At 41.4% G+C, this 27,910-nt stretch overlaps 2 protein-coding genes across 4 annotated transcripts; one reads left to right on the top strand and one right to left on the bottom strand.

The window, feature by feature from the left end:
* The first annotated feature begins 311 nt into the window (after nucleotides 1-311).
* Nucleotides 312-9,642, top strand: LOC132768358 (17-beta-hydroxysteroid dehydrogenase type 6-like). Its single transcript, XM_060764169.2, has 5 exons — nucleotides 312-419; nucleotides 4,893-5,210; nucleotides 6,490-6,748; nucleotides 7,893-8,056; nucleotides 9,079-9,642. The coding sequence occupies exons 2-5, from the start codon at nucleotides 4,898-4,900 to the stop codon at nucleotides 9,297-9,299; spliced, it is 957 nt and encodes a 318-aa protein (XP_060620152.2). The 5' UTR covers nucleotides 312-419; nucleotides 4,893-4,897; the 3' UTR covers nucleotides 9,300-9,642.
* A 5,607-nt stretch (nucleotides 9,643-15,249) lies between these two features.
* On the bottom strand, nucleotides 15,250-27,610 carry LOC132768359 (retinol dehydrogenase 16-like). 3 transcript variants are annotated; one of them, XM_060764171.2, is made up of 6 exons: nucleotides 27,193-27,610; nucleotides 26,282-26,384; nucleotides 24,878-25,199; nucleotides 23,215-23,473; nucleotides 18,747-18,904; nucleotides 15,250-16,165 (listed from the first exon to the last, which is right to left on the bottom strand). In XM_060764171.2, exons 3-6 carry the CDS (start codon nucleotides 25,188-25,190, stop codon nucleotides 15,948-15,950), a joined length of 948 nt encoding a protein of 315 aa, XP_060620154.2. In that variant the 5' UTR covers nucleotides 25,191-25,199; nucleotides 26,282-26,384; nucleotides 27,193-27,610; the 3' UTR covers nucleotides 15,250-15,947. The 3 variants fall into 3 exon arrangements, with proteins under 3 accessions (XP_060620154.2, XP_060620153.2, XP_060620155.2); XM_060764170.2 differs by having other exon boundaries at nucleotides 27,228-27,610; XM_060764172.2 differs by having other exon boundaries at nucleotides 27,311-27,610.
* Nucleotides 27,611-27,910: the final 300 nt, after the last annotated feature.

Raw genomic sequence — 27,910 nt, 5'->3', positions numbered from 1 at the left:
ACAGTCCCTAGTCATGCACCGTGATTGCAACTGGAGATGAATATTTGCAAAATAAACTTTGGACTAATTCTGGTTCAGTCGGCAGTGTGAAGCAATCGGGAGACTTGGCCTCAAGGAGCTGCCAAGCAACACAGTTACTGTCCTTGCACACAATCACCAGGGGAGTTAAATCAATAGAGGGGAAAGAGTTGGATCTTGGCCAGAGCGGGCAGGGTGCTGATACAGCCAATGCTTTGGACTTTCACCTGCACTTGCAAAAGAACCAAGTATTTGTTGACTTGCAGCCTATCCCAAGTCCCTATACAAATGTAGGGTGGGATGGTTTTTAAAGGTTATTTATATACTACATACGCCTTTTTTAACTTGCAGATGGTCCCACTTCAAACAGCTGGACAGTCACAAGGGAAGTGAATTCTGAGGTATGCAAAGCCTTTAAAGATTCATTTTTTACACTCGTCCATTTTCCATAGACGTTGAGTGGGCTCTTAGGTCTTCAGTAGAACTAGAAGTAGAACGCCTTAGGATTCTTGCACATGTCTATAAATCCGGAATGTTATGAACATGTGTAAGAATACTCATATATATGTCATTGTGTGTTGTCTGTGAAAACCGCATCCATTAATTCTACAGTGTAGATGTGCCCTGTGTGTATGTGCAAGTTGCCTGCTGAACTTCATAGGGTTTTTTAGGCAAGGAATGCTCAAGAGGTGTTTTTGTCAGTTCTTTCCTCTGAAATAGAGCATACAGTATTTGTTGGTGGTCTCCCATCCAAATATTAACGAGTGCTGTCCATGTTTACTGGGGACTAAAAGAAACATTTGGGAGGCTGCTGCTTCTGTTTTTTGTTAAGCATATACTCACTACTTGAGGAACTCCAAAATCTGATTGGGATTGAGGCATCGGATCAGGAGGAGCTTTAATAATTATTTTTAGCTGCCATGTTCCAGTACTGATTCACCTTTTGGAAAAGTTACAATTTTTGGATTGGAACTTTCAGAAATCCCCAGCTAACAAGGTGACTTTTCTACAACGTGGCCTGCCTTGTACTAACTATTAAAAAAAACCCCAAAATCAGTCATGCAACTCTAGACTAGGTTGCTGTGAGTTTTCTTTGAGAGACGACATTGAAATCCACAAGCATGTGGACAATTTAAATAGAAAGGAGGAAACCATGAAAATGAGGAAAATCTGGCTACCAGTATTGAAAAACTCTAAAAGTAGGACAGTAAAGAAAGAACAATACTCTAAACAGAGAAATTCCAGACAAGAATCAATTAGGGCCAGCTAATCACCTCCCAACAAAGGATTCCCGCAGGCAGGAAGCAGCCAAGCCTTGAGGTTTTAAGGCTATTCAATGCTAATCAAGGTGATCAATTGCCTCAAGCAGACAAGAGTTCTTTCTCCCACCCTGGACATTCCACAGATATATAAACCCCACTTGCCTTGTTTCTAACAAACCTCACAACCCCTGAGGATGCCTGCCATAGATGTGGGTGAAACGTCAGGAGAGAATGCTTCTGGAACATAGCCATACAGCCCGGAAAACTCACAACAATCCAGTGATTCCAACCATGATAGCCTTCGACAACTCTAGACTACTCCCCCCCCCCCCAAGGTATTGGTGCAATAAAATAGGTGGCATCCCCTCTTGCTAAACTAGTTCTACTTGAATCTGATAGATTAGATGAGATGGTAGATATAGTGCAGTGTGTGGATGTGTGAGAGGCTGAAGTTGCATTCCTAGCCCCTACTTCTCTGGGAACCCCCCCCCCCCCACCCTTTTTTTTAAAATTCAATTTGAACTTATTATTCCCAGATTGGGCTGTGGATTGTGAATCAAGAAGTGGCTAGTTCAAATCAGACCTCTGCCATTTTTTTCATTTATTTTAAAAAATCCATATAAAATGCCTTTAAGGGGAAAATATTAGGGTGCCATAAAACAAGATAAAAACATGTCATCTAACTTGAAGTAAATTCTAACTCATGGTAACAACTTTCATGGGACTTTCTTGTTAAGTTTTAATCGGAGGGTTTTGCCATTGTTTTCCTAAGGCTTGGAGAATGGTACTTGTCCAAACAGTTTTATCATCCAGAAGGTGGACGAAACAATAAAGGGATCAGTTAGCCTCTAGCTGATCCTAGCCAGCAATGAGGGCCTGGTAAATGGAGTGGAAGTGGTGGGATCCTTAGGTGAGAGTGACCATGTTCTTCTGGTGTTTGTGATACAGAGGAAAGGTGAAAGTAAGGGCTCTTCCACACAAGGCTTAAACCTGTGCTGAAACAGGTTTAAAAAATCCACTTTGGTACAGGTTTAAGTCCTCACAACCAACCCGAAACCCAGTCTTTCCCAGGGAGGGTGGCTATATGCCATCCTGTTTACTATCGGGATGGCATGCAACCCCCCCGCTTGAAGCCCCCCAAACGAACCCTAAAAAGTTTTTTAAATTTACCTGGCTCCTCCTCGAACTCTCCACATCATTTCCTCATGCCAGGAGGCTGCAAGGAGGGTCACAATGACGGCCAGGTAAGTTTTAAAAACATTTTAGGGGTTCTTTTGGGCCACTGCGTGGAGAGGGTGGTGAAATGCTGACATGGGATAGTGAAAAGGCAGAATTACTCAACATCTTCTTTGACTCAGTTCTCTCCCCAAAGGAAATCAGTATTTAATCTGAGTAACATGGAGCGGATGAGGAAATAGGGGATTTGCAACCTAAAATAGGTAAGGAAGTAGTCAAGGAATACCTGGTTACTCTAAACAAATTAGGTCTCCAGGGCCAGATGAACTGAACTCGAGTATTGAAGGAACTACCAGAAGTAATTTCAGAACCACTTGCAATAATCTTTGAGAATTCTTGGAGAACAGGAGAAATCCCATCAGACTGGAGGAGGACAAATGTTGTCCCTATCTTCAAGAAGGGGAAAAAGAAGACCCAAACAATTACTATCCAGTCAGCCTGACATCAATACCAGGAACAATTCTGGAGCAGATCATTAAGGAGGCAGTCTGCAATCACTGAGAAAGGAATGCTGTGATTACTAAAAGTCATCATGAATTTCTCAAAAACAAGTCATGCCAGACTAATATTATCCCCTTTTTTCGATTGAGTAAAAAACTTAAAAGATGCAGGGAATGCTGTGGATGTAGCATATTTCAGTAAGGCTTTTGACAAGGGCCCCCATGACTGTCTTGCAAACAAACTAGTATGGGCTAAACAATGCTACTATTCGGTGGATTCGTAATCGATTAAACGGCTGAACCCAAAGGTTCTTCTTCCTCCTGGAAAGAAGTGACTAATAGAGTGCTGGGGGGTTGTGCCTTGGGCCCAGTGCTGTTCAACATCTTTATTAATTACTTAGATTCAGATTTAGAAAGCATACTTATTAAGTTTTCAAATGACATCAAATTAGGAGGGATAGCTAATACTTCAGAGAACAGGTACATTAACAAATTAGAGAGCTGGGCCACCCATTTTTTTCCACATAGGGCTGGCCAGTGGGCACAACATGGGTCATACCAGTTGTCACTTGGAGTGATGTCAAACATGGCACTAGAATGATACAGGAGGGGGGAAGAGGGAGAGAAAGAATTACCCCTCCTGTTTCCTATCCTTTCTCTGATTGACTAGCTAGTGTCTCTCCAGAGAATTAGCAACTGGAATGAGAACAGGAGGGGGAATAGTGAGTGCCATCTTGTGTCCCTGGGCTGCCGAAGTCCAGGAAACGTGGATGGCTGTGTAAACAGTTGTGGCTGGTTTCATCTCACAACTGGACCAACTGCTTACATGGGCCCAAAGTTGAGGTTTCCGTCAGATTTTGGGGGGAGAATTCAGAGCAATCTGTGCCTTTGGTTAATGTGGTTCAAGGCCACATTAAACAGCTTTGGCTCATGTTAACCTAGATCAGTTGATATACTGCGAGCATCTGGTAGGGCAGATTTCTGGAGGCAGCAGCTGTTTACCTTGCATATTGTATGTAATCACACAATATGCAAAATCAGCTAGAGTGGAACCTCATTCTTTCTCAGGTCAAATTTTATCACATTATTGACTGCAGACATACTGCTGCAAGTGATATTAGGAAGAGCTCACAAGTAAGGAGAGGCTACAGCAGTTTCCCTTTGCTTAAGTCCACTGGGAAGGACAAGACAACACCCCCTCTCCTGCCTACTGTATTGAATGCAAACAATGTTTGCATTTTGAACTCAATTTTTAGGAACCGAAGAAAGCTAATGACAATGGTGAAGACTTGGAGAAGAAAGAAGTGGAATACTTTAAAAATAGCTGGAAAAGTGGGATGGCTGAGGACTATTCAGAGGTGTCCCCAGCACATCTGGGCAGTTAGAGGGTATGTGAGATGTTTAGAAGCACCCCTTTATCTGTGTCTGAAATGAAGCAGGGTTTTCATAATGTGGCAGAACTACTGGCCTGATGTGCAATTTGGGGAAGTGGACATAACAATAATGGATTTTGCACAATTGCACAAATAGGTTCCTGGTTTTGGAATTGGTTGAGGACTGTAGTCACCGTAATCTAGCCTTGAGTGCTCCAGGAGAGAACCTTCTCTTTAATGTATCACAGTACTGCTCCTAGTAATACTCTGTTAATTTTGCAACAGAGTTAATTTTAACCAATATGATAAGTGCAGATATTGACTTCTTTATAGGAAATGTCATCCACTCAGGAAAAGGGGTAATGAATTGCAGGTGGAATGATAAGTTGGGTTTATTTCCCCATTACTTTTCATTGCTCTTTAACCCTTTAGATAGAGCAAACTATACTCAGAGCTGCTTGGCAATGTTAAAATAAGAATACTTGGAGGATATTTAGCCTGGAACATGTGTGTGTGTAAAGACAAACACCTGGCATTTTGCTTTATTTTGTTTTAATTCACAGCAAAAATGTGGATCTATCTGGCACTGGCAGTCTTCCTGTATTTTGTAATACGGTTCTACCGGGAGAGACAGACTGTGGAGAACCTCGGGGAGAAATATGTCTTCATCACTGGCTGTGATTCTGGCTTTGGGAACCAGGTGGCCAAGCAATTGGATATCCAGGGCCTGCAGGTCTTGGCAGCTTGCCTCACCAAGGAAGGAGCAGAAGAACTGGAGAGGCTGACATCCGACCGGCTGAAAACCACCATCTTGGATGTCACCAGCACAGAGAGTGTGAAGGCAGCAACCGAGTGGGTGAAAGGAATCGTGGGGAGCAAAGGTACAGTAGGGGACTCACTTCTCTTCTTTCAGGTTCTTCAGGATGAGACATGAAGGAGACAATAGTATTTGTTTAGATCAGTGGTTTTCAGCCTTTGGTCCTCCAGGTGTTTTGGACTCCAACTCCCAGAAATCCCAGCCAGTTTACCAGCTGTTAAGAATTGAGGAAGCTGAAGTGCAAAACATCTGGAGGACCAAAGGCTGAGAACCACTGGTTTAGACTTTCTTGGGCCCCTTCCACATAGCTGAATAAAATCCCACACTATCTGCTTTGAACTGGAATATATGGCAGTGTGGACTCGATATTGTGGGATTTTTTGCCTTGATATTCTGGGTCATATGGCTGTGTGGAAGGGCCCTCAGAAGAGCAGCTATGAAGGAACTAGGCAAGAAATGTAGTGATACATCATTGAATACTGAAGTTAGAATTGCCCATGCTATTGTTTTCCCTATTTCTTTGTGTGGTTGTAAGAAATGGATAGTGAAGAAAGCTCTTCGGGAAAAGTCGACTCATTTGAAATGCGGTGGTGGAGAAAGTTCTACGAAGACCATGGACTGCTAAAAAGCCAAATAAATAGGTCCAATAGTAACTCAAGCCTAATTTCTCCCTAGAATCCAACATTGCACCCAATCCTATTTTCCCCCTTCCCATGAAGGTACACTGAGTGGGAACTCCTTTGAATACAATTTGCACCAACTGGTACAAATCAAGGACAAAGGAAGAAAGTGGAAGGAGGAGGGAGAAACTGGAACATTTTGAAAATGGCAGAAAAAGTGGGATGATAGAGGTTTCCTTAGGACTCTCCTGTCAAATTAGGCAATTGAGGAATATGTTTCAGTCAAAATCAGTCTCTGGAAGAGGTTGTATGTAAAGGAAAATGATTAGATTACACTGAAAACCTAAACACTCTTCCTAGCAAGTAAAACCTAGTAAGCTGTACTTTTAGGCAAGCCCTGAACAGAACTGTGCTACATGCTACAGTGGGTATTGTGCAGCCCCCAAATATTGCTGGACTGCAAATCCAGCAGTAGTACCTAATGCCTGGAGTTGCAATCTAACAAAACTGGAGAATTGTTCTTTGTCTAGCTCAGATCAGGATGCTATTAACTTATCCAGTAATGCATGAAACCATTAATCTCCCTTTGCTGGGTGCTCAAACATAATTTCTAATGAAATTAGTAGTGGGAGCCATGACCATTTCCTGCCCATTCACTGATGTTTTGCTGTTTGTTACAATTCTGTTTTATGCAATTCCTTCCATGCCTCCTTTGTCTCACAGGGCTCTGGGGTTTGGTGAACAATGCTGGCATTTTTGGTTCCGCGTGCCCCAACGAGTGGCTGACCAAGGAAGACTTTGAGAAAGTGCTGAATGTCAATCTCCTCGGGCTGATAGATGTGACTCTGCAAATGTTGCCCCTATTGAGGAAGGCCAAGGGAAGGGTGGTCAACGTGGCCAGTATCCTAGGTCGGCTCTCTTTCTGTGGAGGAGGCTACTGCCCTTCTAAGTATGGGGTGGAGGCTTTTTCTGACTCCCTCAGGTAATGCTGCATCGTTTCTAACTGTCAGGATCAGCAAAAGGTTATGCGAGCGGGCAAAATGCCACGTTTCTGATAATTTTATGAACTAAACAATCAATGATGAGGGATTATCGGAGGTACGGTCCATCAATGTTTGTTGAGCCACATTTGCCCCCTTTTTGCACCAAGGTTTCAAAATGGTTCTGACATCCAGACCAAGGGATAGCAAGAGTCAGAGAATTGTGATAATTTGTGGGTTAGGAAGCTGGTTTTATTAAAGAACGTGGGCCATTTGTTTTAGTAGAAAATGGCAATTCTGTGCTAAGTGGTGTAGTTTCAAGAGATAATGTTTGTCATATATTTGGACTGAAGGGATGCCTGCTCTACTTCTCATCCTAATTTCAAAAGTCCTCTTCAAGCGATTAGTTTAGATAAGAGCTAGGAAAGATGACTAATGAATCTTTCCATGGTTGTGAATGTTTGAAGCAGAATATGTTGACACATTGATACATTCTTTATCACTGAGAAAGCCCCCGGTGGCTCAGTGGGTTAAACCCTTGTGCTGGCAGGACTGCTGACTGACAGGTCAGCGGTTTGAATCTGCGGAGAGCAGGTTGAGTTCCCTGTGTCAGCTCCAGCTCCCTATGCAGGGACTTGAGAGAAGCCTCCCACAAAGATGGTAAAACATCAAACATCCGGGCATCCCCTGGGCAACGTCCCTGAAGATGGACAATTCTCTCACACCAGAAGCGACTTGCAGTTTTCAAGTTGCTCCTGACACACACACTAAAAAAAAACACACAGAGAAACTGAATTTGTAAATATGTTTATATCTCTATAGGGAAGTTCTAAACAGATACTCTTATTCGGTTTGGAGGTGGATTAAAATGATCAGGTTTTGCTGTGCAGTGCCTACTACAAACAACCCAGGAACTGTTTTGAGGCCCTGACAGTGGCTACAAACTGAACCCATGAATTGCAATATCTATGGCTAGACATCTGCCAGAAAATGCAGATTTTTTTTACCAGTCCACTGAGATGCACTGATTACTATTCTTATAAGCAATCACTCCTGGCGAGCTGTGTTTTGGTGTTTTTAAAGTGCTTGAGCATAGAGTAGACCACTAAACTTACAACTGCCCGTTATCCATGTATCTCTTTCTAGGCGTGAGCTCAACCCATTTGGAGTCAAAGTAGCTATAATAGAGCCAGGATACTTCAGGACAGCCATGAGCCATGTCCAAAACGCCCTTAACTGGATGGAGCATCGGTGGATCAATGTCACACAGGAAATCAAAGACAGCTATGGCCAGACCTACTACACCAATCGTGAGTCCTTTATGTAATACTGTAGGCAGGATCTTGTTTTTTATGCTGTGGTTGGTGGGGCAATTCTGTTGATTTGTTTACTATTAGTGTAAATAGTCTTCATTCTACCTGTCCTAGGTAGAAGCCACTACTAGCAGAGTCTCACTATCCATTTGCAAAGTGGGAAGTTTATAAACTTTGACAACAAATCCCCGAATACTTTTGGGGAGGGGGCTGGAACAGTAAACCTGGTAAGAAATCTGCTCCAAAATGCATAATGCAACAGGGCTTGAAAAAGTTCAACTTTTGTACTTCCAGATAACGACCCACTGGCCATGTTAGCCAGGGAATCCTGAGAGTTATAAAACAAAAAGTCATTTTTATGAGATCTGACCCATGTTGGAAATATAATTTTTGGATTATAACTCTTAGACTCTAAACCAGCATAACCAGTAGTAAGATTCTTGGAGCTATATTTCAAAAATGGAAATTTTCCAAGCCCTCCTCTTAGAGGTTTTTGTGTGTGTGTCTCAGGAGCGACTTAGGTGCCTACATGTCTAATATTCCCTGTCTTGATGAGGTTCTCAACCTGTGAGTCCTTAGGTGTTTTGGCCTACAACTCCCAGAAATCCCATCCAGTTTAACAGCTTACAAAACTACAAATCCCAGAATTTCATAGCATTGAGCCGTGAGAGTTAACATGGTGTGAAAGTATTATTCTGCAGCATGGATGGGGCCGATCACACAAGTTAGCCGTCACCTAGTGATTGTATTGAGCTCTCTGTTTGGAAGTCAAGTAGTTCACTTTCAACCACTTAACCAAAACCTGTTTCCTTTTCCTGACAAGGCAGAGTCTTACCTGTTGACATATAACAATTTCATAATGGGACAGATTTGCCAATCAGGGATGTCTTTCTGAAGAAGACAGTATATGTATCTATGCCATTGTACCAAAGGCTGCTTTATTTTCTGGTATAATAGAATTTTCGATTACAGCTTTTCTCATTGAGCTCTCTCTCTCCCCCGGTCCCTCTTTCATACAGTGTATAAGTTACTTAGAGAAGATCTCTCATCTCGGTGCGACACAAACCTCTACCTGGTTACGGATTGCATGGAGCACGCCTTGATATCCAAGCATCCTCGTACACGCTATTCTGCGGGCTGGGATGCCCAGTTCTTCTTCATTCCTCTCTCTTACTTGCCCACAGCCTTGGCGGATTTGATCCTGACCTGGTCTAAACCAAAACCTGCTCAAGCCATATGAGGTGGAGTGGAAAGGGCTCGAGGTTACTTTTTTGAAGGGTGGAATTGAGGACTAGGGTTACTTCTTCTCGTGCTAAACAACAAACATTTAAATATGTGGAGTCGTCTTGTGGCTTTAATTATTCACAGATTTGATTAATATGTTCTCTCTAGGAATCTATAGGTTCTCCAGTGTAATCCTGTGGTCAACTACCACCATAGAGATGATCTGGAGCAGGCCCGTAGCCAGGATTTCAATGGGGGGGGGGGGCTGAGTCTGAGTGAAAGAGGGTCTACCCTAGCAAACCTTTTGTATCGTTACCCCAATACCCCCATGCATATGGGATATATTGAGTATAGTGATCAGAATAAACATAGCAGTTTAAATAATGCACCAGTAAGGTCTTTTCGCAAACCACCATGAGAATTTGGGGGGGGGGGGTTGAGGGGCTCCCCCCCCCCCCGGCTACATGCCTGCTCTGGAGGACTTAGAGATTCTTGGAGAGAACATTTCTTTTCGCATTTGTACATCCTCCAGTCAAATTCTGTTGTCAACTCGGCACATAGCTTAAAAACTCCCCCCAACCTGGGCCTTGTCCCTCATTATTCTTGCCTGTCTTTCCTACTGGAAGAACCGTGCAACTTAAAGACCAGTTGTTTGTGGCCTTGTCATTGAGGAAATTTGCCCTTGCACAGTAAATTAATTCCTGATTTTCTGAGTGCACAAGAATGGTATATCCACACACATGAACACACACACACACACATGCAGAGAATACTAAAAGATGCATTTTGCCATTCCCTGCCTTTTCCTCATTACTGTATTCTGAAAGAGGAGTGCACATTTTTGTTACAAATCTTGTTTTGGAGTGTAGGGGCTTGCAGAAGTTGCCAAATAAATCTATCTGTATAATAAAAGTCAATCTGTGTTTGTATCTGTGTTTGTATGTATGTGGCAGCTTTCCGTTTGGCTCCCACTTCCACAGGCTACTGCAACCCCCACGAACGACGGACCTGGACCAAACTTGGTACACAGACTCCTCATGACCCACTTTACGTCCTGATGTGTTTTGGGGGAGGACGAACCATGGATGATGAGATTTGCAGCCAATTCAGCTCTGACTTCCACCAACCACTGCACATAAATGACGAACCTGGACCAAACTTGGCACACATACTCTCCATAACCAAGAGAACATACTAGAGACGTTTAGGGGAAACTGACCTTGATTTAAGGGTGTTATAGTGCACAGGCATCTAGAGAAACTGTGAACCCCATTGGCAATGGACCAGGACTAAAATTGGCACAGAGAAGCCCCATGACCAACTGAACATACTGCAGGAGTTTGTGGGAATTGACCTTGATTTGGGGAGTTGTACTTCACCCTTATCCAGAAAGCACTGAACCCAGCCAGATCTGGACCAAACTTGGCACAGAGACCCAACATGGCTAACTGTGCATACAGGTGGGATTTGGGCGTGATTGACTTCGGATCTGGGTGTTGTAGTTCACCCTTCTCCAGAGAGCACTGAATCCAACTGACATCAGATCTGGACCAAACCTAGTGCACAGACCCAACATGGCCAACTGTGCACACAGGCAGTGTTTTTTTTTTTTTTTGGGGGGGGGGGGGTGATTTCCTTGGCATATAGGAGTTGTAGTTCACCTTTATCCAGAGAGCATGAATCAAGCTGATGCTGCATCCAGACCAAACTTGGCACACAGACCTAACATTCTGAACTGAACATCCAGGCAGAGTTTGGGTGTGACTGGAGAAGGGAGCTGTAGTTCTGCCTTCTCCAGAGAGCACTGAACCCAACCGACAAATACCCCAGCTGACAAATGCCCTTCTCAAATAACCTGGGCATCACTGGGTCCCCAAGTTAGTAAATAAATAAATAAAACAAATATGAAATATTGAAAACAGTATGGAGATGCTTGTGCAACAAATGAAATTCTGAAGAGTGCCAGGAATAAACTCTGAAACCGTGCAGGTAGAAAAAAGGAAGCAAATGTGGGAAGTTATTGCTTTACAGTGAAGAGGTTAAATTTGTCTGCATGCTGGAAATTGATTGGGAAGTGAACCAGAGGGAAGTGATGCCCACAACAATATGTATTCTCCCAAACTCATCGCAGAAGCACTTTTGATCTATTGCACTACTTCTGACACTGGAAGAAACTGCATTATGAAGTCTGTTAATAGTGGTTCCCTGTGTATAGAATTTCTTGAAGTGAATTTGAGATGATGTTAGACAGCTATCCAATAAAGATGTTCTATAGTGGTTCCCTGTGTATCAAATAGTGGTTCCCTGTGTATCAAATAGTGGTTCCCTGTGTATAAAATAGTGGTTCCCTGTGTATAAAATTTCTTGAAGTGAATTTGAGATGATGTTAGACAGCTATCCAGTAAAGATGTTCTAGCTGGAGATCTAGCACTTATTGAGGGGTTGGACTCAATGGCCCATAGGAGCCTTTCAAATCTATGATTCTATATGGTCCCTGTCTTCTAAATGTATTTTCCATATGGATTGGTCAGGAATCCAAATGTTGATTCAGCAATCTGTTTTGCTTATTAAGTCTCAGTCGTGTTTCTGCTTTTTAAAAAAGTGTCACATACAGATTTATTCAGTTCTGTGTTTACCCATTGCTTAATAAGAATTAAAAAAAACAGCAGTATTTTAAAGTACTTGCATTTTAGAGAGGAGTGCAATTGGGATAGCAATACACTGTCAATCAGCACTGTGCTCAGTTGGCTTCTTACATCTAAAGCAATGGTTCCCAATCTTTTCTTTGAGCTGGGACCACTCTCCAACATTAGTACCAAAAGGGTTACGAATCGGTTTTTGGTCAACTTTAGATTTGGTTTGGTTATTTGGGGTGCTGATTCAGAAAATTGCATTGGATAGATCACATCAACACTAGTTTCCGATACAGAACATATGCCATTCAGGAGTTGCCATCTGCTCGCCCACAGAAAACCTTATTTAATAAGGCTCTGCACTATAAGAGGGGTTCGCAAGACCAGTCGCTCTCATTGCAATGGTGTAGTAATGGTGAGGCCGTGGACCATATTTTAGTTCTTGGGAATCACTGGTCTATATGAAAATTCAGGGCCAACAAGCTCTAGTTGGAAGGTGAGTGGTTTTATCTGATGGTGGCATTCCATTGCCACAAATAATGTTGCACAAAATGGAACTTATTTCTAAAGTATGTAATAGGGTGTGGATTGAAGAATACAGGTTCCAATAGCACAACTAGTTGCAAAATTGTATTTATTTATTTAGAGCTTTTATAACCCGGTCTTCTCGACCTCTGAAGAGGGACTCAGGCTGGTTCACAGCAAAAGGTTCATACACAATTAGTATAAAAAACATAACATAGCAACATCATAATACATTAATACATAAAATACATTAAAATACAAATCATACAATTACATAAGGCCAGGTCATCAGAGTAAAATCACAAATTCATCATTTAGATTTGGGTTGGTTATTTGATCTATCCAATGCAATTTTCTGAATCGGCACCCCAAATAACCAAATCAAATCACAATTGGTAGCTCTTCTGGTTATCCAATGAATGGTTGTGCCGCTGGGGACAAGACAACTAATACCAGCATAACTGGAACAAAACCAACTGAAATCCAGCAATTAACATTCCCAGGATCTGGTTTGGTATTTAAAAACTACATGCTTTTATGCTGTTAGGCCCATGGCTCAGATTACATTTCTACATACCCACCATAATCCTCTCAGAGACCCAGACTGTTTTTCTAGATTTACAATGCCATAAAACTAACACTCTCCAAGGTGATTTATAAATCAGTTGGTGTCACGTCCAGGAGTAAGACAACTATGTCCCTCAAAAGCCTGATATGGAGAAGGAAGCTGTTTCTATGCAACAGTTGGTAATAAATGGAAGGGGGTGGTGGTGGTGGTGGTTCAGTAACGGAAAATATAACAGCTCAGCCTACTAGGCTCAACAATTTCACCCAACAAAAGTCCTTGTTCTGTCAATGTTAGCAATTTCAAATAGTATATGATAACATATGGTAAGTGCAGTTCCACACTTAGTTTTTACAAAATGTATTATTACATTTAATAATGATTATTACATTTAATAAATGGCAAGGCCATTCAATGGGTGAAATGTTAGGAGAGAATGCTTTTGGCCATATAGCCTGGAAAACTCACAGAAACCCTGCATTATTATTTCCAGCTTAATTTTACAAAATGCATGACTCCTCCTGCCATGGGTGTAGACTTCTAAAAATACTTTAATGAAAACCCCATTTCCTCTGCTCTTGGAAGATCCAATGAACAAAGAATCCCACAACCCTTCAGAGGTTGACCTTTGATGTGTGGAAATGCTGCTGTCATGCTTGTTTTGCGGCATGTTCAAAGCCATACGTTTTGCTTTGATTTCCACCGCATTAGCACATGATCTTGCGTAATTATCCTTCATTTATGTCAATCGACCTCTACTTTGGCTGGTCAACATCTGGCACCCATACTTCCGAAGGCTCATAATGGGAAGAATGTTGGAGGGGGTAAAAAGTTGGGGGTAATCAAGGTGAAGCTTGTCTATACCCTGGCATATTCTAACAATTGGTGTGGACAGGTTTTAATACCTCAAAAAGGTGGTAGTGGGGATTTTTCTTCCATGTCAGAGAAACTTCAAAATACATCAAAAGGTGGTAATGATGATATGAGGTGTGGGGAGGTAAGTTAAAATGTCCACAATTGCAATTCCATACACAATAAAAACTGAAGAACAGACCTACTGATCCTTAATTGTTTGTAACTTATATAAAACTGTGACCCCTTTAAACCACGGTACACTGTTTTAGATGATTCTGTTTTGAGAAGGAACCTTTTTCTTGGAAAGCTGGACAAAATGGTTAAATGTAGAATAATTTCAATTATCAATTACTAGAAGAGTTTTAAATAGAAGAAGGGAATGTATATTCCAGTTTACGTGGGTAATGGCCCTTTCCACACTGATAGAGCAGGTGTTTTTGCTGCTGGTGGTACATTAATACCAGTATTTGTCAGATCTGATAGTTTGAGATAAGTTGAGGATAAACTGGGATGTAGGGGGCTGTGGTGGTGCAGCTGGTTAAATTGCTGAGCTGCAGAACTTGCTGATTGGAAGGTTGGCAGTTTGAATCTGCGGATGGGGTGAGCTCCCATTGTTAGCCCCGGCTTCTGCCAACCTACCAGTTCGAAAACATGTGAAGGTGAGTAGATTGATAGGTACTGCTTTGGTGGGAAGGTAACAGCGCTCCATGCAGTCCTGCTGGCCACATGACCGGCTCTTCAGCCTAGAAATGGAGATGAGCACCACCTCCCAGAGTTGGACACGTCTAGACTTAATGTCAAGGGGAAACCTTTGCCTTTAAACTGGGATATATACATTCTCAATCTCTCTCTCTGTATAATTTATTTTTGGCAGATGCAGTTTTGTTCTGTTGTTCTTTTTGGAGGTCTATATTTTGTGTGCAGTCTGGGTTACCCAAGTTTCACCTGCCATTAGCTCTACCACCAGCTACGATGTGATCTATCAAACACCAGGAAAAGCAGGAGAGATACAAGTTCAAGACAATGGACATATACTCATACGGCTGAAGATTATGGATGCACACACCACTAAAACATTGCATAACTATAAGGTAAGAGACTGGTTTAGCAATCTCTCCCAACAATTCATTCTAGGTTTTAACTGGCAGCCTAACTTCACAACTGTAATGTCATTTTGGTCCATAAACCTTCTTACATAAAAATACTTACTCTTTCACCGGCGAGTTCAGGTTGCTGAAGTGAGAATTTCAATCTCACCTGCAGAAGTAAATTGCTATATCATGTCAGTTCCAAGATGGGTCAATAATTCAAAATTGACGGAAACAGAAATTAACCTGAGAAATCTTTCGGTCACATGATGACTGAGGTAATAATAATAATAATAATAATAATAATAATAATAATCTTTATTTGTACCCCACTCCATCTCCTCGATGAGGACCTGGTGCGGTTTACATGATGCCAAGCCCAAAACAACAATTACATGAAATAAAACAAGCCCGAAAATGCAAATAATAAACAATAATAATGCAATTACATAAAACAAAAGACAACATAGCAATATAAAATTACAATAAACACAATCACAATAACATGGGCGAGCTACATGTAATGGATAAAAGAAAACTGGGTAGAAACAGATTAAAAACTCAGGCAAGATAAACACGAGATAAACAAGGACAGATTATTTGCAGTGGCGAGCTCGTTTTAGTGGAGGTTGTGAAGCAAAGCTTTCCTATAGGGGGGAATGCACTCCAATAACAGAACCATGAAAACTAAGCACTAGTATGTGGATGTAAATCTATTCATCAAATGAGCAGTGGAAGAGCCAGGTTTTAAGGTTCTTTTTAAAGGTTTCTAGGGTAGGGGCTTTCCTAATCTCTCCAGGAAGTGCGTTCCAGAGTCGGGGAGCCACAGAGGAAAAAGCTCTCTCCCTTGTACTCACCAGACGAGTCTGGGAGACTGGCGGGGGCGAAAGAAGGGCCTCCCCAGAAGAACTGGAAGTTGTGCCCCATCTATACAACTTCTTGGCTGATTTGGAAGACGGCAAAGCCCTTTTTCCATGGGCCTTGCATAATACACTAATTTACATTGACTGTGCTGGCTCTGGCATAAAATAAGTCATCATATATTCTGTTAGTGATGTTGGCATATAGGAAAGAGGGATAAAGAGGAGCTTTGCGTCCCAACCTGCAGTGTAGCGTGTGCGAGGGTAGCAAGACGTCAAGGCATGCTCTATGGAGTCAGTAACCAGAGAGAGGTTCTGGCTGGCATCCTGGATGATACGTTGGCATACTTTGCACACTGTGTGGGGAAAACCAGAAATAAAAGAAAAAGTTAGACCCAGATGACAAAAGGCAACTTGCATATTTTCATAATCAAAGGCTGTCAAGACAGCTTTCTAATATTCCTCAGTGAAAATTCAGGAATGCGCTGTGAAATCTTGACGTATTTATGGTACTTCAAGAATGAGATTCCAGTGGGAAGGCCTAGAAGCTAGTCAACCATTTTATTTCTTGCCTTATCAATTTCTGGATAGCAATGTACATATATGCGAAGTAGGTGATGGAGAATGGAATCCTGTTGCCAGAGGTGGTCCTAAGTAATTTTCAATGGTAATAAAACAGTATTTTGCCCCCCCCCCCAACCAATCACTGATATATATTTTCTGTTCGTCGTGGGAGTTCTGTGTGCCATATTTGGTTCAATTCCATCATTGGTGGAGTTCAGAATGCTCTTTGATTGTAGGTGAACTATACATCCCAGTAACTACAACTTGCATATGTCAAGGTCTATTTTCCCCCAAGAGTGCCTCAAGAGCTCCCCTGGGCAAAATCAACTATACTGCAAATGCTTACTTTGCATAATGGGTTGAGCCGCCCCTACCTGTTGCTGACACACATAAGTTTAAATTTCTGTTGTGCCTACATGTGTTTTTAAAAAGTTGTTACAACTTTTTTTTTCATGTCAAGAGCGACTTGAGAAACTGCAAGTTGCTTCTGTTTGAGAGAATTGGCCGTCTGCAAAAATGTTACTCAGGGGATGCCCAGATGTTTTGATGTTTTAACATCCTTGTGGGCGGGTTCTCTCATGTCCCTGCATGGGGAGCTGGAGCTGACAGAGGGAGCTCATCCACACTCTCCCCGGATTCGAGCCTCTGCGACCTTTTAGTTTAACGCATTGTGCCACCAGGGGCTCCTTAGTTGTTGCAAATAAGAGACATTGAGCAACTTTTCAAGACATCTCATCTCATCCTCCCCCCACCCCATGTAGCCATCCCACTCCCCCATCCCATGTGCCACTATGGCTAACTCGTAGTTGGGCGAGTGTGTCAGCTGGTGGTGTCCAGTGGTTCTGCAGCCAAGATCATATAGAACAGTGGTTCTCAGCCTGTGGGTCCCCAGGTGTTTTGGCCTACAATTCCCAGAAATCCCAGCCAGTTTACCAGCTGTTAGGATTTATGGGATTCGAAAGGCAAAACATCTGGGGAGTCACAGGTGGAGAACCACTGGTATAGAAGATGTTACAGCTCCTCCCAACCCATCTCCGGTTTTTGCTGGAGATACAAGATAATTAAGTCTTCTGCATTCTCATCTGCAGAAATAGAATTGTGCAACTCACTGCTCGGTAAGGAGTGAAGCTGCCAGTGTTTGCCCCATCCTCATGGCTGGCTGGAGGGCTTCCCCCATGCCTTCATGGCACTGCATGGCACGCAGGGGACAGGCAGTCAATCAGTTTAAACCAGGGGGACTCAAACTAAGGCCTGGGAGCTGGATACAGCCCTCCAAGGTAATTTACCCGGCCCTCGCTCAGAGTCAACCTAAGTCTGAAATGACTTGAAAGCACACAACAACAACAACAACAACAACAACAACAACAACAATCCTATCTCATCAGCCAAAAGCAGGCCCACACTTCCAATTGAAATATTAATCAGTTTATATTTGTTACAATTGTTCTTCCTTTTTAATTATTGTATTGTAATTAAGTGTTTTTTGCACTACAGATAATATATGTGCAGTGTGCACAGGAATTCATTCATGGTTTTTTTCAAATCATAACCCGCCCTCCAACAGTTTGAGGGTCGGTGACCTGGCCCTCTGTTTAAAAAGTTTGAGGACTCCTGGTTTAAACCATAGGGTTCAAAATTGATTGGCTGGGTGGCCTGACTGGGGTTCTTGGCTGTTCTGTTTGGGTGTTTTCATTCTGGTCAGGCCAGATGGTATATAAGGGGAGGAGCTTCGTGGAATTCCACAGTTGGAGTCTGACCCGTGTCCCACCCATCTGTCCTTCGTATATGGCTTGTTTGTGGTATTTGAACGATGGATTGTTTACATGGTGATTTCTGTACTTGTAGCAACGTGTTGGGGTAGTCTGGCATAGGTCCTGAATCTGAAAATGACACTTGCAGGGATGATGCCTTCACCAGCACCCCCTGCTGGTGGGAAATCATGTGGGGTGGGTGGCTGCCACTGTGGTCCCCTCCCATCATTCCACGGGACTCCAACAGTTAGTCAGAGAGTTGGACTCATTAGCCAATAGGCATGGTAATCACTGATCAGTGCTTGGATCTGAACCCATAAAGAGCCCAACCTAATTTACAGCTGTAAATTATGGTTTTTATATTTTCCCCCAACAATATCTATAAAATATACTATGTACATGTAAACTATATGTGTTGAGTATCTTTTGTGCTGAGCTGGCTCTCATCTGGGACTGCAATGGGACTGGCCATTGTCTACTTCCCAAGCCACTAACTGGCTATGGGAACACATTCTGGCACCAAGCAGTGTGGTTGCACATGAGCGGTGAGAAAGAAGCTGGAGTTTACTGCTCAGAGCATTACAATCCACTAAGCATATAGAACAGTGCTTTCATGACTTACAGTTCTCCAAGTACTGCTCCCCATAGAGTTCTTTAATGTCAGAAGGAGCCTGGCTCCATGTTTTTCTGAACGTCTCTTCTATAGATCTGAGCAGAGGTGTGTTGAAAGCACCAGGTTCAATAATGCTGAGTTGGACTCCAAAGGGACGGAGCTCTCGCCTGAAATGGAACAAAATGATGTTGCTATCTGTACAATTGTTTACAGAATTATTGAGATACAGTTCTATTCCTTAAGAGTTTTTTTGTGTTTCTGAAAATTCATATTTAATGCAAATGTATACATGTTCAGAATTGTGGTTATCACACTGGCTCTAGGCCAGTGGTTCTCAACCTGGGGTCCCCAGAGGTTTTTGGCCTTCAACTCCCAGAAATCCTAACAGCTGGTAAACTGGCTGGGATTTCTGGGAATTGTAGGCCAAAAACACCTGGGGACGCCAGGTTGAGAACCACTGGCCTAGGCACTCCCAACTGGTGCTTAGAAAAGTCACTTTGGAGATGACAAATCTTAGTCTCCTCCAGCCAGCATGTTCCTCAAAGTAGTGCCCTAGGTATACTTTCAATGGCAGTCGTCCGTGAACAAGAAAAGGCACAGGACCTAATGATAGGAAACAAAGAAGGTGGTTCCCTCTGTTTTGCCCGATTTTCATGTGATGAAGTAATAGGTCTAGACTGGAGATGATAAAATTCCCAGGTTGGAGCCATTGCAAAAAAGTGGGACCAAGCTGCTATAACTGTGCATAGTGTCATAGTGAAGGGTATAAGAGAAAACACAAAATGCATTTTTCTATGTGCTCATTTACTGCCTGCCCCTGTTGTATGTGTTGATACTTTTTATTTCCAGCAGAGGGAGTATTGCAGTTGCTGCTACAGGTTGAACACTATATATAACAGGTGTTTCATAATCCAAAATACTAAAAAACAAAACAAAACAAAACAATCCAGAAATGTCCACGTGGGTGGCAATGACAGTGACACCCTTGCTTTCTGATGGCTCAGTGTATGCAAATTTTGTTTCATGCTCAAAGTTATTAAAATATTGTGCGTAAAATTATCTTCAGGCTATGTGTGTAAATTGTGTATGTATGTAACCTAAATGAATTTCATGTTTAATCTTGAGAGGCATAATGTACATGGAAGTATTCCAAAATCTGGTAAAAAAATCTGGAATGCAGAACACCTTTGGCCTTAAGAATTTTAGATAAGGGATACCCAACTGGTACGATAGTACATATAGTACTTGCTTAGTTGTTATTGCTTTATACTGTCAAGGTGTTTCTGAGTGATGGCACTCTTCAGGTGAACCTGTCATGGGGTTTTCTTGGCAAGATTTGTTTAGAGGAGGGTTAGCTTTACATTCCCGTGAGGCTGAGAAATTATGACCAAGGTCACCAAATGGATTTCCATGCCCAAGCAGGGATTCAAACCCTGGTCTTCAGAGTCATACTCATGGTCCAACACTCAAACCCCTACACCACACTGGCTCTATAGACTGACCAGATGCACTCCAAAATCCAAATAGGGATCTTTTACTTGTTAATATTCTTCCTTTGCAGATAAATCAGGGGAGCTGTTAGCAACAACAGCCAGTGTTTACTGGACGTTGCAGAAAAATCTTCAGCTATACTTCACAAAAAGGAAAATAGGCCTGTTTAGCAAGTCTTTCAAATGCTGACTTATTTTCAGTAAATGTTTGGTTTTTATACCTATTTTGTATACCTATATACTTGGGGTCACGTGAAAACTTCTTCGGCTAAAAGGGGTTGTGAGTGGAAAAGGTTTAAGGTGCATTCATAGGTTTGCTACCCTGCTAAAAGCTATTAATTTAAAATAATGTAAGAGCATTTAAAAACATAACAATAAGGAAAAAAGTGCAGCAGACATACCCCATTCAAACGTGCCTTCAATGACTTGTGAAGTTCCTACTAAAATAAAGGATCTATTCCACTGTTCTACAATTTTTCCGTTTTTCTCAGTTGCGGAAACGAAATGTGCCGTTTCTTAATAAATTTAACATGCTGAATTCAAATATAATAATTAAATGTGATAATTGGCTCTGGTTTTTATGCAACAGCTATTTCAGTTTTCTCCACAATAGGTAATTAGTTAATATTATGATAATGCGCCTAACCTTACTGCATGTATATAAACTGTGAATATTTACTAAATTTTAGTCAAATTATATTGCCAATAGTTTATACATGAGAAATATTTATTTAATTAGTCTATTGTTTATGTTTGTGCAGCAAGAAACTATATTAGTAGGCCTAATGCAGTTGAAAAGTCTGAAAGTTTAAATGTCACTTTAATCGTGACTTTAGTTTATATCTGTTTGCTTCTCTTGACTTTTCTTTTTTATTCAAGGAAAGGATTGTCTCTTACAATGCTCCAGCAGTAGTCTGACAGCATTGACGGAGTCCATTTGCCTTGATATCTTTTTTCCATAGTGGCAACTTGTTGATGGAAATGCTCACCATGCTCGTCACTCACTGCCCCACAATTTGATGGAAAGAAATCCAGATGCGAGTCAAGGAAATGAATTTTTAATGACATGTTACATCCAAGACGATTGTAGGCTTGGAGTAGTTCTTCAACCACTTCCTTGTAGTTTGATGATTTGTTGTTTCCAAGAAACTTCGATGTTACTGACATGAATGATATCCACGCAGCCTTTTCTTTTCCTTTCAATAGAGAAAGAAACTCGTCATCGCCCATAAGTTGACGAATCTGTGGGCCAACAAAAATTCCTTCATTTATTTTTGCAGCACTAATTGATGGAAATTTACCTTTCAGGTACATAAAAGCTGGTTTATTCTTATCCATTGTCTTGACAAAGTTTTTCATCAATCCCAGCTTTATGTGTAATGGAGGTAATATGATCTTGTCGCTGTTTATAAGTGCCGGATGTATTACATTATTACTCCCCGGCTGCAATGTCTGCCTTAGCGGCCAGTCTCTTTTGATATAATGCAATTCTCTGGCACGACTGTCCCAGTCACATAAAAAACTACAATACTTAGTATATCCACCCTGAAGACCAAGTAAGGTAGCAACAACTTTTAGGTCACAACAGACTGACCATTGATGTTGATCGTAGTTGATGCACCTTAGAAGCTCTTTCAGGTTTTCATATGTTTCTTTCATTGCAACTGCATAAGCAACTGGAATAGATGGTAACTGATTCCCATTATGCAGTAATACAGCTTTAAGACTTGTTTTGGAAGCGTCAACGAATAACCTCCACTCTTCGGGATTATAATTTATGTTGAGGGCCGACATTAAATCGCAGATATTCTTACAAACAGCAATATCACCTTCCTGGTCAAAGAGTGGAAGAAGGTCTTTCTGACGGTCATGGTATAGTGATGTACGAACATCATCTGCCAAGAGATTCCATTGTTTCAGTCTTGAACCTAAAACCTCGGCCTTATTCTTAGGAAGATCCAGATCTCTTATTAGGTTGTTGAGTGCCATCTGTGTTATGAGATGCGGTTCATTGGATGTGGATGGCAGAAAATCGGGGTCAAATAAGGCTATTGGATCATCACTACAAGCTTCGTCTGGTTCTTCCTCACTGGAGTCAATTACGAAAGATTCAGGTGCTCCTGGAATCGGTAGTCCTTCTCCATGAGGTACTGGACGCATTGCTGAAGGAATGTTTGGCTACTGAATAAACAATTTCTTTCTCTTTGTAACACCTTTCTGAATTGGAGGCACCATACAAAAGTAATAATTACTGACATGATCGGTTGGTTCCCGCCAAATCATTGGCACTGCGAAAGGCATGGAAGACTTTTTCCCCTTCAGCCACTGGACAAGTCTCGATCCACATGAATTACAGCAGATGTGGGGCGCCCAACTTTTGTCTTGGTCTCCTATTTCCCACTCAAAATACAACTTGTAGGCTTTCCTAATCACTGCTGTTATTCGTCTCTTTTGTGATTCAAAAGTAACTTCGCCGCAAACATAGCAGAAATTATCTGCTTTATTTACACACGTGTGAGGCATAACTACAGTAAAAAGAACAATGTAAAACGATGTTTAACAATACTGTCTCAGTCTTCAACTGACTGACCCTCACCGTTCAAAAGTCTGGCCTTATATAGGGCTTTCTGGCTTTTGCACACGGCACTGATACTGCATCATCAAACTTTCTAGAATATTCTAGAATCTTCCATAGTGTAAGTCGCAACATGCATTTTTTCAACCATACATGATTACGTGATTGCTTATATCATAAAAACTAGAGCCAATACACATTTTAAATGTCATTTTCATTTTCAGCACCCCAAAATTATAAAAGAACAGCTATTTTCAGGCCCGCAATTTTTTCTCCGTTGAACAGTGTTCTAGTTGGTACCAACAGTTGAGTTTAGACCCATGTTCAGTACAGCTCAGGATATTCAATGTTAAATGAGAAATAGCTGGAGAATGGCCCATGTTACTTAGTAGCCACCTGGCCAGTATTTTACCTTAGGCTGTCAGAGAAGGCTTCCACACCGTACTTGGATGGAGAATAGCCTCCTCCGATGTAAGGTAGTCTTCCAAATACACTGGTGACATTGACCACTCTTCCGCTGGCTGCTCTCACCAGGGGCAGCATGTGTAGAGTCACATCAATCAAGCCAAGCAGGTTGACATTGATCACCTTTGCAAAATCATCTTTGGTCAGCCATTCGTTGGGACCTGATGGATCACCAATGCCAGCATTGTTTACCAAGCCCCAGAGACCTGCAAGAGAGAATTGCCTTGTTCAGGACTGATTTTTAAATTTATTTCATTTTTATAGCTTTTGCAAATGTGAGTGCATAAACTGTAATTCTGTCAAACGTTTTCTGTTTTTCCTGGAGAAGTATTCTTCTCTGAAGAGGCCCATAATATTTTCCTATGACACCCAATTAATTGCCTACTACACTGCACAGAGAACATTAAGTATAAGAAATTACAAAAACAAACTGACTCTAATTTTTAATCTTCATCTCAGGCTGGATTTACTCTGCCAAACAATGCAGTTCGAACTGTATTAATATATAGTCAATGTAGACCCATATAACTTAGCTTGAATTGCATTGAACTGTATTATATGGGTTTACACTGACAATACAACAACAAACACAACTTTATTTATATATTGCTCTATTTCCCTGAGGGGACTCCGAGTGGTTTCCAAGTAACATCATCAATACATACAGAGTAAACAACGTAAACATAAAATTAACAAAGCAATATAAGCATAAAAATAGCACATATATATTTAAAATAATCCCGCAGTATAATGCAATTCAAATTGAATTATATGGCAATATAGATCCAACCTAAGGGTTTGAACCAAGAATTCCTGAACCAAGCGTATGATTAAGAAATGTAAGGACTGTTGTATTCTAATGTCTAAAACAAGGAACTTAGTTTGCGGCTCTCAAATAAATCAGGCTGAAACATTTCATTATTAAGAGATGGTTTCCTAACCATGTCTTCAAATTAACTATAACATGAAAGCTCATGAAACTTTAGTTCGTTTTTGATATATGCACACACTGATCAAGAAAGATTATGGAATCTTGGTTGGCTTGGTTTACACTGCCACAACTCTGATGGCAGTGTAACCTGGCTTTAGATTTGGTTATGGCAGTGTAAACTTGGTTTACACTGCCATAACACTGTTTATGGAATCTTGGTTGGCTTTTTTTACATTGCCATAACTCATAGTTTTACAAGTGTCTTAGAGTTGGCCAGTCTGGGGGCAATGATGCTAGAAAAATGAACATGATATTGTCCATCAAATTTGAGCCCTTAGTCTCCCTTTGAATCTTCTCTTCCAGTACCTGAAGGCACATCCCACTGTTCCCTACAGTTGCTGTTGGATTTCCTCCATCTCTAGGCTCTCTAGTGACACACTACATTGCCACTTTCCTATGGCCAAATCCCTGATTATGAGCAGAACACTGCAACCCAGAGTCAGGCCATCTGTGGGAAATGGCGGAAATGAAAAAAGTGGCATTCATTAGTCTAGAGTCCAGGAGCCCTGTGGTTAGTGTTCAGCATAGCCCTGTCCCTACATATTCCCCCTTTCAGAAGTAAAATAAGCTTTATAAAACTTTCATTTCTGAAATAGCAGTAGGAAGTCCTCTACTGTACCTTTGTTGCCAACACATCCTTTCACCCACTCTGCTGCCGCCGCCACGTTCTCTGTGATGGTGATATCCAAAATAATAGTTTTCAATCGGTCTGATGTCAGACTCTCGAGTTCCTCTGCCCCTTTCTGGGTGAGACAAGCTGCCAAAACCCTCATGCCCCGAGTATCCAACTGCCTGGCAAGATGGTTCCCAAACCCAGAATCACAACCGGTGATGAAGACGTATTTCTCTGTTAGATTCCCCACAGTCTGTCTCTCCCGGTACCACTGGCGAAGGAAGTAAAACCCCAGCAAGACAGCTAGGTAGAGCCACATGGCTAAAACCTGCATGGAAAAAGAAGAAAGTGAGGGGGAGCCAGAGCTTTGTTAATGCATTGAGAGTACGTTATTTTCCAAGTGACACAGAAACATTAGCTTATTAGGAGTGGGTTTGACTTCTACATTGCTGGTAGAAAGTTGAATCAGGACTACTTGTGGAAAAATACTATATTCTCTGACAGTATTGAGGTCAGAATATAGGCAGTTCTCAAGTTATTAACAAGATAGGTTCTGTAGTTTTGTTCTTAAGTTGATTTTGTGTCAGAACAGGTAATTGTAATTTCAAACAATTTTTAAAGCTTTGGATAGCGTAGGGAAAGGTTGACACTCCAGTGATGTTTGTTTTGCTGTCTGAGCCCCTGTTCAGAAGATTTCACCTCACTTTCTGTCCATGAGATAATTGAATTTTGAAAAATTTGGCTTGTTGTGGAAACAAATTTGTGGAAACAAGGATTGATGACAAAGTTTCAGTAGACACACCTTTCCCCAATGATAACTCTTTCAGGAGTGATTTTCCCTTCTTAAGCGTAGATTTCTCTCACTTCCTGATGTCTCAACCCTGTTCTCAACTATGAGTCATTTATAATCCAGATGTTTGTAACCCAGGGACTGCCTGTATAGACATTTCAAATATGTTGGGTAGGTTTCCTTTAACAGGAGCTCGATGCACCAATATAGCAAGGAACAGCCTTCTTTTCATGCTGTAACAGGCCATTGCAGAGTTTCCCCATAGCATGTTATGAAATTTACCTGATTTTCTTAATCCTGCCTTCCATACCTAGGACAACTCTATACCACCTCCAGTACTGGAGACAGTCCCCCCCCTCTCTCTCTCTTTCTGTGTGTGTGTGTGTATGTATATCACACACACACACACTATGGACTGTGCGACAGTGGGTTTGGTTGCACTCTGCTTATAGGCAGCTAGTTGGCCACCCAGGGAGCTGAACATTGTACTAGAGGAAATCCTGATCTGATTTCATATGCCTCTTCTTATGTTCTTAAATTAGCCAAACAGTGAAGAATCATATTTCTGTCAGGTTATAAAAACACCAATAACACTAAAAATAAAAATAAATAAAAAATACCTTATGCAGAAACACTATTCTGAGAAGAGTAAGGACCTCCTGCTGGTCTGGAGAATGGCATCAGTTGAACCTCACTCTTCCTTCTGGGAAAAAGAATTACATCCTGACAAAACAATAAAATTCATTAGCAGATGAGGATAAGAAGGAAATGATTCATCTGCACAATTATGTTTAAGTTGCCAATTAATTTATGTTGGTGTCATGAATTTCATAGGGCTTACTTAGATTATGAATCTTCAGAGGTGTTTTTGCCAGTTCCTTCCTCTGAAACTGAGCCTAGAACACTTGATATTCCTTGGTGGTCTAGCTGCCAAAATTAAGTGGGGGTCTGCAGCTTTCAGAGTATTTAGACCCCCTCTATAATTGGATGCCTCCTTCGCACCTATAGCATTCCATTTTTTTCCCAACAGTACTTGGTGCTTTTAGGAATTTTTCCATATTAAAAGCTATTTCTGGGTTGGTCACATTATATTATGGCATAAGGAAAAGTAATTTTTAATATAGAAAACAGAGTCAGAATATACCATGTACAATAGGGTCAATTGAATGTGAACCATCGCCCCAAAGCCCTAAATACTGAAGTGGGGTTGTATTGCAGTTAGAACAATAAATTTAGTCACTCACACACAAATGCATACATATGAAAATGCAAAGAAAAACTGCAGAAAAAAGAGCAGCTACAGAGTTGTGCTACTCACTCCAGGATGCCGTTGGAGAGATATTTTTTCTCCAGCATACAGTGTAGAAAAATAGCTTGCTGCAACCCAACCCCTCCCCCAATTCTTTAACTTCACGCTTAGTGAAATGTCTCAGAAGGAGTGAGATATTTTAAGGCTATTAAGACAGACTACCCTTTCCTGTGATCTGTAGTCTTCTGTTGGGTCAGGAAAAACAATGATCATCATACGTACCTGGGAGGCAGTCAGGGAGAAAGCAAATCACTCACCCCATTCCATTAATATCCAGTTGTTCTTGAGTATGAACAGTTTATAAGCACTAAAACTGGCTATTTTTTCCAGAGTTATTTACCTACTCTTGAGCAGGCTCAGATATAATGGGATTTTGCACACAGAACGGAGGCTCAGCTGCAGAAGAAATTCAGTGGTCCAGTTGTGCCAGATCATCTGAGAGGGTTAAGCCACCTGCCTCTTGCCTCTTAGGGTGAGCTTGAGTCCCAACTTCTGCCACCTCTACTCTGTAGTCCTTAGTCTCTTATCTTGGTCTGGAGGGATGTGTGTTGTTACAATTTCATGGGAAAGGAAATGGACTCCTTTCACAGGCTTTGAAAAAGTATAAAAGACTTCCTTCCTCTCTTTTCCACATGCACCGGAGAAAGAGTAGAATGTCTACTCCAGAAGATTTCCATTGCAGACTATTTATGAAGGAAGATTTGACATCTCTGCATATTAGTAAAGCAATATATATATATTTGCATATCCCTTGCTGCCTCAAAAATCCAGATTGTTTGCATATTTTTGCTTGCTCTGTTCATTCAGCTAGCCTAAGGTCTGACTTGTATGATTATTTTGGTGACTTAAAATTCAGCATATCTTGGAGAGAGAATAGTGTTCATATGTTTTATTGTTGTTACATACAAATGTCATATTCAAAATATAGCAATCCTCTTAC

This window comes from Anolis sagrei, chromosome 2 (assembly GCF_037176765.1).
Source record: "Anolis sagrei isolate rAnoSag1 chromosome 2, rAnoSag1.mat, whole genome shotgun sequence".
Lineage (NCBI taxonomy): Eukaryota > Metazoa > Chordata > Lepidosauria > Squamata > Dactyloidae > Anolis > Anolis sagrei.
Note: the sequence above shows the minus strand (reverse complement) of the source record. Positions and strands in the feature narration are given on the sequence as shown.